Source organism: Equus asinus, chromosome 2 (genome assembly GCF_041296235.1).
Source record: "Equus asinus isolate D_3611 breed Donkey chromosome 2, EquAss-T2T_v2, whole genome shotgun sequence".
Classification (NCBI taxonomy): domain Eukaryota; kingdom Metazoa; phylum Chordata; class Mammalia; order Perissodactyla; family Equidae; genus Equus; species Equus asinus.
Window position 1 is genome coordinate 145,849,806 of NC_091791.1, and position 13,222 is coordinate 145,863,027.

At 46.4% G+C, this 13,222-nt stretch overlaps 1 protein-coding gene across 2 annotated transcripts in view; it reads left to right on the top strand.

The window, feature by feature from the left end:
* Positions 1 to 13,222, top strand: part of LYSMD2 (LysM domain containing 2) — a 29,538-nt gene that overhangs the window by 12,978 nt on the left and 3,338 nt on the right. The window contains exon 1 of one of the 2 annotated variants that reach the window (XM_044764888.2): positions 3,087 to 3,696. The exons of the other annotated variant lie outside the window; for it this stretch is intronic. Within the exon in view, the coding sequence (XP_044620823.1) occupies positions 3,424 to 3,696 (273 nt within the window). The 5' untranslated portion in view covers positions 3,087 to 3,423. Of the gene's footprint in view, positions 1 to 3,086; positions 3,697 to 13,222 lie in introns of those variants that run through there. 2 annotated transcript variants of the gene reach the window in all.

Genomic DNA, 13,222 nt, shown 5'->3' on the forward strand with positions numbered 1-13,222 from the left:
AAGTTTATTCCTAAATATTTTGTTGATGTGTGGAATGTCATGTTTTCCACAATTATATTTTCTGATTGATTGATGCAATTGATATTGCATATTGGTCTTGTGTCTTATAGCATTGAGGTTTGAACAGTTCCAATAGTTCAAACAGATCCAATGTAGACATCATCTGTGTTGCCTGGAAACATTTTAGTATTGTCTATCATTGGTAAACAACAGTTTATTTCTTTTCAATCTTCGCTTCCCTTTCTCCTTCTTTAATGCTGGGACCTCCAGAACAAAATGAGTTAGAAGCAGTAATAGAAGGCTTCCTTTTCTTATTCTTGACTTCAAAAGAAATGCTTCTAATGTTTCACCATTAATTGTAAGGTTTGCTCTGTGTTGTGGGTAGACTCACATAAAACCAACTTTGAAGTTCTGGTTGAAGAAGGAAAAGCAAATATACAAAAAATTCCATCTGAGCCACAAATTCTAGATATTAACTTTTATTTTTTGGATTAAGGAGAAATAGCTATAAAATTCACAGGAAGATTAGATATTTGGAAATCGCTGAGATATCTAGGGGAAAACAACTTGTAAAGAATCCTAACTGTAAAATATCAAACAAGTATTAATTCAAGCTGATAAATTTCTGAGATCTAGAGAAAATTCTAGTGAAGATCACAAAAAGGAATCATGGAGAAAATTCTGAGAATTGTGTAGGACTTATTTCAGAGCATTTTACAGCTGTTCTGGAGGTGTTTTATGACCCAGGGGTTCTTATGGCTGGAGAAATTGAAGATAACTAGGGACAGCTTAGAAATTAGCTCTCAAAAGAGAGAAGAGGGACGGGTTTTGAATCTCTATACATTTTTGGTGGTAAATTTTTTCCTGCACTTTTACAGAGGCCTTGGTCATTTTGTAAAGGAATTAAGTGATTATGTAGCCTTTTTCCTACCTGGCTCATTTTTAGCTCCTTACTTTAGGTACCTACTGCACTTTCTTTTTTTTTTTTTTTTTCTGCTTTTATCTCCCCAAACCCCGCCTGTACACAGTTGTATATCTTAGTTGCAGGTCCTTCTAGTTGTGGGATGTGGGACGCTGCCTCAACGTGGCCTGACGAGCGGTGCCATGTCCACGCCCAGGAGCCGAACCCGCTGCAGCGGAGCGCGCAAATTTAACCACTCAGCCACGGAGCCGGCCCCTGCACTTTCTTTTGGTGACTTCTGCCTTCTCAAAGTCACCTTCCTGATTCCATATTTAGGCCTGTCTTCCTCCCCTTTAATTCAGTATTTCCCAACCTGTAGAAATTCTGAGGAAAAAAAAGTTTCCATGGTCCAATGAGTTTGGGAAATAAAGTGTTGAATCCAATAGCTTACTTACTGCAGGACTTCTAGAGCCTTCAGTATTCTGACGTGAATTGTGAATCTCCGAAAGAGAAATAGAGCTTGCAGTGTTTTCCCAATTAATTGATCATGGAGCCCGTTCAGAGAACATCTAATAACACCTCAATAATGCAGTTCATTACTCTTCAAATAAAAACTTCCACTTCTTCAGTAAACTTTTCCTTAGTGGAAGATGTGTTATATGCTGTCTCACTATTAGATTGTAAACTCTTTGAGAGCAATTTCTTGTATTGTCTTGAACTATTATCTAATCTCATTTATATATTTTAAGATCTGGGGTTCTACTTCTCTCTTAGGTCCGGGGATGGGCACAATGGATACCACCCAAGAGTTTATGCACGGCAGAGTCTTGTTAAATAATCTAATTTAGCTTTCAGGATCTTTTTACCACACCTCAATTCAACCACTTTTGATGCTTTACTCAAGGCACCGAGCCAGGCACTGCTGGAGCTAAAAAGATGAGTAAGATGTAGTTATACCTCCCAGGAGCATGTACAGAGCAGATAAGACAAGTACAAGACACAAAACACAAGTTAAATGCTAAACAAGGGGTATGAACCACTTTGGAGTTCAAAGGAGAAAGAAAAACAATTGCATAGTTGGGGTAGGGGGACAGGTGAGAAGAATCAAGAAAGATCTCATGGAGAATGTATCATTTGGGAGAGGCCTTACAATTTTTTAACATGCAGAGAGTACTGGAAGAGTGGCATTACAGGTGAAAGGTATAGCTTATGCAAGACATAAAGGTAGGAGTGAGGGGCAAGTTCAAGTGGCTGTGTTTGGCAGGAGCATATGGGGTGTACAGGATGAGTTGTAGATGGGGTACGGTCAGACCATGAGTCATAAAAAGGGAAACAAGAGCTTGAATGTCAGTGTGAGTTATGTTAACGCTGTCGTCCCCAGGGAGCCATTGAAGAATTTTTGAGTGGGAGGGTAATGCAGAGACCACCTGCTCCTCTCCCATGCTTTGTCCTGTCTGCTCAGTTCTAGTTCCTTTGCCTCTGTCCAGCACAGCAACATATTCAAACTCCAGCTAATGAGTCCAACTTCCAGTCTCCTAACCTGCCTATAGGGTACCTCTTCTTGGAGAGCTGTCCAGAGTACAGCAGAAACCCGGGCACTAGGTTCTAGGAAACGCTCGCCTACTGTGTAGAATACTATCGAAAGCTAGAAGGTTGAGGAGAGTGTTCAGACGAAGAATACAGATAAGAGGTCATTGGTGGATTTAATGATTATACTTCGGGGAGTTATGACTTCAGGGTATTAAAGAGGAAAATGATTAAAAAATAAAAAAAAGATGGGTACAGAGAGTAAATTCTAAGTAGTGAGCCAGGACAATGGACTAGCTGCTCAGACTTACAAGGCAGCCCAGGGCTAAAATTGGCACTAGCGTGCAATGCAGAGTGAAACCCAAACTGGAGGGTTAGCTGGAGGTCACCCACCAGGCCTTAGAAACAGTATCCCTCCCGGTGTAATGTTGAAAGGCGGGGACCCTCCAGGCGGTGGCGATGGGCCTGGAGAAGCTGTGTGTGTTTAATGGTCCTAGTGTTGTCTGTGATGTGGCCTTTGAGGTCATTGGGGTAATCGGGTAGGGGAGGAAGTCCCCTTGGCACGGGAGAGCTTGAAGGGCTGAGAGACCTGGCGCCTGCTGGGGAATCAGTAGAGGAGGCAGAGCACAGCCTGGGCGTTAGCTGCAGTCGGGCCAGGGTTCGAACCAGGCCCTGGCGGTGCGGCGCAGGCTGCCCCCGGGGCCGAGGACGCCGAAGGATGGGCTCCTCGTAGGCCCGCTCGTGCGCGCCTCCAGGTCCTCGCGGCGGAGGGCCTGGCGGCCGGCGGCTGCGGGAGCTCGTCTCGCTCTTCTCCCTGCAGGTGCGCCCGGGCAGGGCGGGACGCGGAGGAGGGAGGCGCCCGCCATGCCCGGCCCGCCGCCCGCGCAGCACGGCCCGCCGCAGCCCCTGTGAGGAGGAGGAAGCGGCGGCGGCGGCGGCGGAGGAGGCGCCGCCCCCTTGGCCGGCTGCCCGACCTGGCGGCCTCCGCAGGACCCATGGCGGATCCCGCGCCCTCGCCGGCCCTGCGGGAGGGCGGCCCCCGCGCGCCCCGGCCCTCGGCGTCCTCCCCGCCTCCGCGCCCGCGCGCCGGCTCCGAGGCCGAGGAGGCCGCGCTGTCGCTGAGCCTGGCCCGCACCAAGACCCGCTCGTACGGCAGCACGGCCAGCGTGCGGGCGCCGCTGGGCGCCGGCGTCTGCGAGCGCCATGTGGAGCACCGCGTCCGCGCCGGCGACACGCTGCAGGGCATCGCGCTCAAGTACGGAGTCACGGTGAGCAGGGCGCGCAGGGCCGGCGGCATCGGGCCGGGGGGCGGGGGAGGACGCGGCGCGGGCCGGGCGTCGGCGGAGTGGGGGTCGAGGGGGCAGCCACCTGTCCCCCCTCCGCCGGCTCAGCCCCCGGCGCTCGCTCAGCGCGCGCTCTGGCGACAGCAGTGGTCGCCAAAGCTGGGCCCCGAGCCAGAGGGGCGGGCGGCCCGACAAGGCTCCATCGCAAGTAGGTGCCTCAAGTTCCCGGTGCTCTGCCCAGGCTCCGACCAGATCTGTCGCGTGAGGAAGGCCAAGGAGGACCAGGGCTTTGGCACCACCGGGAGCCACGTATCCCCGAGTTTCAGTCCCATCCTACTATCATATATTTTCTCAAAGCTGTAAACGGAGGGCAGAGAATTTTGTTTTCTGTGTCAACAAGCGCTGTGATGAGTCAGGAACGTACAGTGGTTCCCGCAGGATGGTTCTGGTTCTGTTGATTATGCTTCTTTATTTAGAAGTGAAATTACACCCCTGGGCTCAGTGGCAACTGTGAATGTGACACCTGTCGCTAAGCAGCAGCTTAGAACTGTGGTCTAAGTGAGCTGGAGAGCTGTGTTTATTATAAATTTATAAGTGTTTGTGTCTTGGGTGTATTGCGTTACACCTCTGGGAAGAACATGGAAACCTGAGGGGACATATTGTTTCATTAAAGTTACTTGTAATTACCTGTGAGTGATGTGACGGCCTTTGTACATTTGAGTTCTGTATCAGTTTTCAGTGTTCTTTCCTGAAGCACCTTAGACAGCAGTGGGAAGAAAGGTGATCTTATCTGTATCTTTCTCTTAAAGCGAAACTCTGTCTGGCCCTTCAGAATGACAGAGACTGAGTAATCTATTTTTCACATTCAAGCTGTTACATGTTTACCCAGCAAGTCCTTCTCTCGTGTGAACATTTAGAGAGCAGGGATCTTGCTGTGCAGGCATGTACTGACTTATCATGCCATGGATAGTCCCATTCTGCCCTCTTGGGAGGTTCTAAATGTGGACATAGAATTACAGTTCTTATGTGCATTAATGGGGCCTGGTTTGAGTCAGAGCTAAGCAACATTGGGAAATATCAGTAGCTACCTTCTGCTGAATGCCTGCTGTGTGCCAGGCTTTGCATTTGTCCTGTTCCATCTTGTTCTTATTCGATATGATTTTCCTAATAAGCCTGGGAGATAGGTGTAATTAATCTCCTTTTTAAAACATGAAAAGATGGGTGAGAGGAAAGGATACTTTCCAAGTATGCTTATTCACGGAGACCAGCTTGAATTAGCACAGGGAAAAAAATTTGCTTTTTTCTAGATATTTCTTCTAATTTCCACGCTTAGTTTTATCCTAGTCCTATTGAGAGCTCTCTTAGCATCTTGGTTACTGAAGAAGGAAGGTCTTTTCGTCTGGTTTCTATGCGTCTTACATACTAGGCCAGGGTGACTGCACCTGGGAACCCATGATATCCGGAGAGGTGTTATTTCCCTGGTCCTCACCCACAGCAGTCTTTCTGCAACCTGCTGCCCTCCATGGTTTCACTTGAGTTGCTTAGAGCTCTAAACATCTGCTCACTACAGTTCTCTACCTTTGATCAAATGCTTTCTAATCCCTGTTTTCTCTATTATAGATCCTGTTACTCATAACCTTTCACCCCTTTCCATTAAAGTGTAAATCAGATTTTCGTTACTTTTATAAAGACTTGATTTTAAGATGTTAAGTTAAAATATAGTGAATTGGGAACTATAGTCTGTAGTCACAAATAGTCGGTTAGAGGATTTCTGAGCCTCAGCACTGTTGATATTATGGACTGGATCATTCTTTGTTGTGGGGGGTGGTGCTGTGCATTGTAGGATGTTTAGCAGCATCTCTGATCTCTGTCTACTAGTTGCCAGTAGCACCCCCCACCCCTATCCAGACATGGCCAAATGTTCCCTGGGAAGAAACTCACTCTTATTGAGAACCACTGGTTTGTTACATATATGTCATTTACTTTGGGTCCTGAACTCTAGTTAATGAAATTTTTAGAGACTCTTCCACTGCTTATATAAAACCAGTACAATGATAATACTTACTGTAACAGGGAAGAGGTATTCTTGCTTTAATTAATATCTCCAGGTATTAATTGAATTTACTTATTGTAAATTGAGATTTTACGTGCAAGCTAAAAAGGCAGAAAAGTTTTTTTCTTCCCATCACTGAACAGAAAGAAGTTGAGTGAGTTAAGTTTCTAATATTGACTGCCGAGATCGTTACAACGTATTTAAATTATTGTTTAAAGGAGTGGGTGATGGGATGTTGGAGACTGAGAGGCCCACGGCAGTGCACCTAGAAATTAAGAGTCAGTCCAGCCAGACAGCTGACTTGAACATCCCATGTCTGGCAAGAACAGAGCACAGATCTGCAGTCTTACTTAGGGGAGCAGGAGCTCTCAGGGAAGCCCGTCTGCCAATGGCAGCTCCCCAGCCACCCAGCTGGGGGTCCAGCAGGACTTCAGGCTTTTGATGGGGGAGACTGGGAGGAGCCAGTAGTATTTTAGGTACAAGGAGGTTCCCAGAACAGAGACTGTAATAGGGGTGAAGATGGAGACCTGGTTGCCAACCCTGGGCTACAGGGGAACGAGTGGGAATCTGGTTATGTGAAGTGGTGCTCAATGGTAGCAGCAGGGTACATCCCGAGATGTGAGAACAGATTGGTGGGCCTCAGACTTACCCAGATAGGAGAATGCCCTGGGACAGACTCAAAATAAAGGATCCTAGCTGACTTCGAACCTCCTGGATAGGAATATCCAGAAAAGGAGCCCAGGAATCTTCAGGTTTTACGAGCATGACCTCTGTGCTTGTTCCCAAAGTGCTATATTTTCTGCTTGTTTGTTTAGTGTTTCATCTGAGTGTCTCTGCCCTAGAGATCGGCCCAGGGATCCAGAAGGAGCCAAAGAAGAATGTGGATGTTTAAGAACCCGGCCAAGTCTGGCTCTTGATGAACCCCAGTTCTTCTGCCAGTGACTTAGAAAATATCTCTTCACCCTTGCCACTGTCCCTTTTAAAGCCATTCATAGTTATGGATAACTGGCTTTTGTGATTTTTTCACCTACTTTTCTTGAGCTTGGTTTGTTTGAGGCCTTGTGCTAGTGCTGGGGCTACGAGATAATGCATGCCGTCCTCTTTTTGTTCATGGTGAGTTTATCAGTTACTACTTTCCACTAGCTTGTAGCTACTTAAGAAGCCAGGTTGCTTGTCTGATTCATCTCTGTATATTCTGCACCTGGCCTGAGTCTGGCACATGGTGGGCCCTCCACACACATGTGGACTTAATCCACAGGAAAGCCTGACTGCTATGAAATCACTAGGCCCTGGAGTTGAGCAGACTCTGAAAGATGGGGCCCAGGGTGGGCGTTGAGTGAGGGAGTGCAGCCTGCTTGACTTGAATTGCCAAGTTCAATTCAAGGCTGGCTCTCCAATGTGCAAAAAAAAAGACCACCACTGCTTCTGGTGCTCGGTGCTTCTTTCCTCCCCTTCCACCAGCAGTGGGTCTTTCCATTGCATTAAATAAAGGTTTAGATTTGAGCATCTCTACCAGAGGAAGAGGCATTTGAGGAAGTGGGTCTGGGAAACTGAAACCATCTGGGCTGAGTTGAAGAACTGTTGAATACAGTTCAGATCTCAGGCATGAACTTGAACTTGCTTGGGCTGTATTTCCCTGGCTATGCTTATCTCTGGTGAGACGTTAAGGCCCCTTCCCTAACCCAGCGTTCTAGATTTAGCCATGACTTGTGTGGTGGTCCTAGCTCCTCTCAGTTGGGTTCCAGCCTCTGGAGGAAACTGACCAGCTCCAGGCAGCCATGTGAACTTTTTGTTTGGAAACTCTGGGAAAACGTGCAGAGAACAGGATAGAAACTGAAAGTGGATAGGAGGCAGCGAGGGGACCTATTATTTGCATAAACTTTTTCTTCGTGTCTTCACTACCCTCTGGCAACTTGCCTGTCCTCTCCCCTCTCCAGAGGCCACTGACCCCAGTGCCCTCAGTCGTATCCTGTCCATTCTGTTCCCAGGGTTTTCTCTTTCTCTTCCAATGAGATGTTAAGCCCAGTTGTTTCTTAACACTTCCCCTAACAGAAGTCACCTTGCTGAGAAATGGTGAAGTAATTGTTATTTTAAGGGGAACAAGTGTTGTGAGTTAGAAATGTATGTGTATGTAAATCTTTCATGTTGATAACTTTAGCCCCTGCTGCTGGGGACATTGTTGACTTGCTGGTCCAGGGAAGAGAACCCTAAATAACTAGTGCCACCTGTAGTGAGAGGTGTGGTAAAGAGCCTTCAGTAGTTTGGGGTTTTAATAGAGGCTCATGTATTCTTTACTTAAAAACAGCTTTATTGAGTTATCATTTACATACCACTCAATTCACCCATCTTAAGCGTACAATTCAAGGACTGTTAGTAAATTTGCAGAGTTGTGCAAGTTTCACCATAATCCATTTTTAGAACAGTTTCATCTCCTGGAAAAATCCCTGTGCCGTTGCTCTTACTCCCTGTTCCCTTCTCCAGTCTCAGGCAACCACAAATCTCTTTCTAATCTATAGATTTGCCTTTTCTGGACGTTTCATAGAAATGGCATCTCATATATTCTTCTGCGATAATGTGGAGAAGAAATTAATCCTTTTTCCCATTAGTACATGGGAATGGAGGAGTCTGATTGCCACCAACCCCTAGAATTTAATGGGAGACAGTCAGGGGTGGGGGTGGGGGTGAATACAGCACTTACTGAAAAATGATCTTGAGAGACTCTTGAGAGAATATCTTAGTCTGTTTTATTTAAAATGATAATCAAATGAGAGTTGTGTGTGTCTATTTTGATATACATTCTGAAAGCTGCCCAGGGCTGTGTAAATGTTAGTATTATGTATCCTGAAATGTTTTTGGAAGAGTTTATCGTTTTTAAGGAATGGAAAGGAAGAAAGGAAATTTTGAATGTTACATTCACAGGCAGGCCGGTGGCCTTATGAAGCTGACCAGACTAGCCTTTGGGGAGGCTTCTCAGCCATGCCCAGCGGCTGCTGTTGAGTTACATTTTAGGAGGGGGAAGTTCAGAGTTCAGAGCGAATTCACCTTTACAAAATATGTTTACAGAGGAGTCACTTTAAATAAGTTGTTTTAAAGTTATCGATGGTGCTTATTCTACCTAATTTCATCATGGTCGACCTTGTGGCCATCCTGTTAGCTTTTTTTATTCTGTCATCTCTCTCTTAGTGACCAGATAGTAAATTTCACTGAGTCATGCTGTTCGGTCCTGATTAGGAGATTTCTGAAATGAAAGCATTTGATTGCTCTTCTTCCCTCTACTCACCCGCCTCCAAGAGATAGAGGGTAGTTCTGCGTCACAGAAAAGGTCGCAGTCTATTCTCAGCATTAATTGGGTATTAGGAAATGCCGAACAGAGGGCAGCTGGGAAAGCTGTCGAGTTTTCCAGCTCTTCCTTGGATCGGGTCAGTACTTTTCTTAATTTTAAGAGAGGTGAAATTCATAGAACATTAGACCCATCTATGTTCAGATAAAACTATAAAACATTCCTGAAACACCGGTTCACTGTTTGGGATTGTCTACAGTCTCTTGTCTGTGCTGCTGTGGTTTCCTCCGTAACTGGGCTGCTTCTTCCACTAATGCCTCTTTCTTGCTAATCCATTTTCCACAAAGCTGCTAGAATGATCTTTTTTTTTTTTTTGAGGAAGATTAGCCCTGAGCTAACATCTGCCACCAATCCTCCTCTTTTTTTCTTTGCTGAGGAAGACTGGCCCTGAGCTGACATTTGTGCCCATCTTCCTCTACTTTATATGTGGGACGCCTACCACAGCATGGCTTACCAAGCAGTGCCATGTCTGCATCTGGGATCCAAACTGGCGAACCCCGGGCCGCCAAAGTGGAATGTGCACCCTTAACTGCTGCACCACCGGGCCGGCCCCCAGAATTATTTTTAACTGTCATCAGATCATGTTACTCCCTTCTCTCACCTCCACTGGCTTCTTGTCACATTTAAGGTAAAAATCCAGATTCCTTACCTTGGCATCCAAGGCCCCGTGTGGCCTGGAGCTTGCTTACTCCTCCCTGCACTTCAGCCACACCAGTTTTTCGTGCTCTGGGACACTGCAGCTGTTCTTTCTGGCTGGAATGCTTTTTTCGGGCTTTTTGCATGGCTGGTTTCATTTCTGAACTTTACTACAGGTAACAGAGTTTGGAGCCTGTGCAGTTGGTTCAAACCATTGCTTATAAAGGAGAAGTTAAGATCAAATTAATTACCTTTTGGAAAAAAACTTAAAGGTCACACCTCAGGGCAGTGACAACATATAATGGCATTCCTCTGGGCTTGTTTATATGAAATTCTCTTTATATATTCTTGGTTTGTGGGAGAAATATTTTTTTTCTGGGAGAAAAGTCCTACCTCCTTCCTTCTCATTTGCTGAATACAGGTGAGGATTTGCCTTTAGCTGTTGCCTTCTCTCTTTTAACCAAATTGAATGATAATAGTTGCTGACATTTTTGAGTGCTTCCTTGTGTCCTGCGCATTGTTCTCAATGCTTTATATGAACGAATTCATTTAATCCTCACAATAATCATGTTCCATGGAAGGTGCTGTTATTATCCTTACTTTACAGAAAAGAAAACAGACATAGAGAATGGTAAGAAAGTGGCAAAGCTAGGATTTGAGCCCAGAAAGTGTGGCCCCAGAGCCCCTGTTTCTACTTACTACCTTTCATTAAACTCATTTACCTGTTTTCACCTTCAGACTCCAATCTGCTTGTCTTTAGATTGGTTCCCACCTTGATGCTAACTGTGTCTGGACATCCCCGATGTCCTTGATGCTGGCACCTCGTGTCTCATCTTAGAGTCTAGAACATAAGGGTCCACGTCACCTTAAATGCTTGCTGACGATGCTGGGCTGGAGACAGCTCAGGCCCGTACTTCAGGAAGCTCGTAGAGCAGTTAAAGAGGCCTTTCTATCGGTGAGTCAGTGGTACAGCAGCACGTGCAAGAGCTGTGGGCGCCCTGCCCTGCACTCCCTGAGGACTCCCTGACCACACCCCGTCTTTGACTCAGTCACCTTGTCTTGTGCTCGCTGTCATTGGCCCCTTGCCTGGCTGTGATGGCTTCTCTTGCTCTGAATGATAGACGTATCAGTTACACTCCTGGCAGGAAATATATAGTGGGCTCAAAGGGTGTGGCCCAAGAGAGTTTAATGAAGGGACATTTACAGAGGTGTGAGCAGGGTTAAGGGAACCAACCAGGGATGGTGAAGCACCTGAGGCTAGCAACAGCAGGGAGACATTCCTCTAGGCGTGAAGGGCCAGGGAGGAGTGATGTACCCAACACTGATGAGCGCTGGAGCCTTGGACGATGGGCTGCCTGGCAGGAACTCTGCCATGAAGGAACACAGCCACTGGAGTCATGGTGTAGTCGTTCTGCTGGTGCCTTCCTTTGGAACTCTAACTGGAATTCCAAAGACAAGGGGACTTGGGTAGTACAGTTCTTAATCAGCCTCTTGGAGTTCAGGGCAGGCTCAAGAAGAGTGGGAGATGGATTGGGAGGTCAGAGTGGGCCTATAGGGAGAGGAGCCAACACAATAGATAACTTACTACCCCTTTCTGGTTACTCCTCTGGGTTCGTGTTTTATGCCTGTTCCTCTGACCTATGTTAATTCATCCATCCATCCATCCATCCATCCATCCATCCATCCATCGTACCTAGTGTGTGTATAAGGTCTTTGTTAGACACTGGGAAGCTATAGAAATAACAGTTCTTGGGGCTGGCTCCGTGGCCGAGTGGTTAAGTTCGTGTGCTCCGCTGCAGTGGCCCAGGGTTTGGATCCTGGGTGCGGACATGGCACCGCTCGTCAGGCCACATTGAGGTGACACCCCACATCCCACAACTAGAAGGACCTGCAACTAGGATATACAACTATGTACGGGGGCGGGGGTGGGGGGCGGTTTGGGGAGATAAAGCAGAAAAAAAAAAAAAAGATTGGCAACAGTTGTTAGCCCTGGTGCCAATCTAAAAAAAAGAAATAACAGTTCTTGTCCTGAAGGAATTCAATTTACGGTTGATGCTCCCGTCCTTGCCTCACCAGTCAGATCCTGGTGTTCCTGTCTGTTTCTGTCCTCCATCATTATTCCCAGAGAACAATGACTGTTAGCAATTGTAGGCCCTTGCTAATAAGCATTTCAGAGGGCACTATTTCATTGAGGGCCCTTTCGTTATAGGTGACAGAAAACCTAACTCAAATTGGCCCAAGAAAAACACACAAAAAAACAAGACACCAAACCAAAAATGGCATTTATTGGCTCAAGGATCTGAAAGGTCCTAGGGTGTTTGGCTTCAGGCTTTGATTCAGAGGTCTGATTGCTCTCCCCCAAGGTGACCTTGTCAGGTGCCATGAGGTGGCAGGATGGCTGCCAGAAGCTGCAGGCCCATCTTCTTCCAGCAGAAAACAATAGAGGACCTTTCCCCTCCCAGACCCAGCAAAAGTCTCCTTGCATCTCTGAATGTTTCTGAGATGAGGCTGTGACCTCTCATGAAAGCTGTGATGCTCCAAAGGGCAGGAATGAGTCATGTGCTCACCCTGGGGCCAGAGGAGGACTCAGTGCCATCGGAAGCCCACGTTTCAAGAGAGACGGAGGGAAGTGGATGCTAGGTGGTAAAAACATAGGGTACTGAAGGCTGATTAGAATATACCTGAACCTGCTGGGGATAAAGTCTTCACATTATTTAAATCTCTCAAATCTAAGCCTCAGCTAGACCAGAGAGACTTAGGATTTTCAGGTTTTCATTTCGTCTCTACAATGCCCCTGCCTGTTCATCTTCTCTCTCTCACCCTTGCCTCCTCTCCTCTAACTAGAAACTAGAGCACTAAAGACCACTCTACTCTACACAAAAGATGCCTTCATGTAGTGTCTTTAAAAGAAAAAAAGAAAGTTTTACGTGCACCATTTGTGTGGCCTCAGCTTATAGTTAGACAGCAGGAGGAACGGGGTCTATTATTTGACTGCTATTTTTTCAGGCTCTTTGAAGTAGAAATCTAAGTTTTTCGCTCATAATGAATTTGGTATTGATCCTCGTAATTTGGTCCCATTAGTCATGCGCTTTTATCCTGGGGTTGTATGGACTTTAGAGTCGGACAGAAATTCCAGCTCCTACGTTTCAAGAGCCACGTGCACTTGGGCAAATCAGTCATCTCTTGTGTGCCTTAATTTCTTCAAAAATGGAGAATAGTAAGTACCATCTACTGCCAGGTCCTCTGCTAAATATTCTCTCTCACGTATACCCTATAGCTCTATCTGTCTGTCTGTCTGACTGTCTATCTATCTATCTCCTCTATACATGTGTGTGTATAAACTCTCATTTTAATCCTTCCGACAACCCTGTGAAGGGTAAATAATACCTTTTTTACACATGAGGAAACAGGCTCAATCGAGAGAAGTAACAAGGTCATGTTCAGACAGTTCATGTGGGTGGAGCTGGGACATGAAGCAGGTC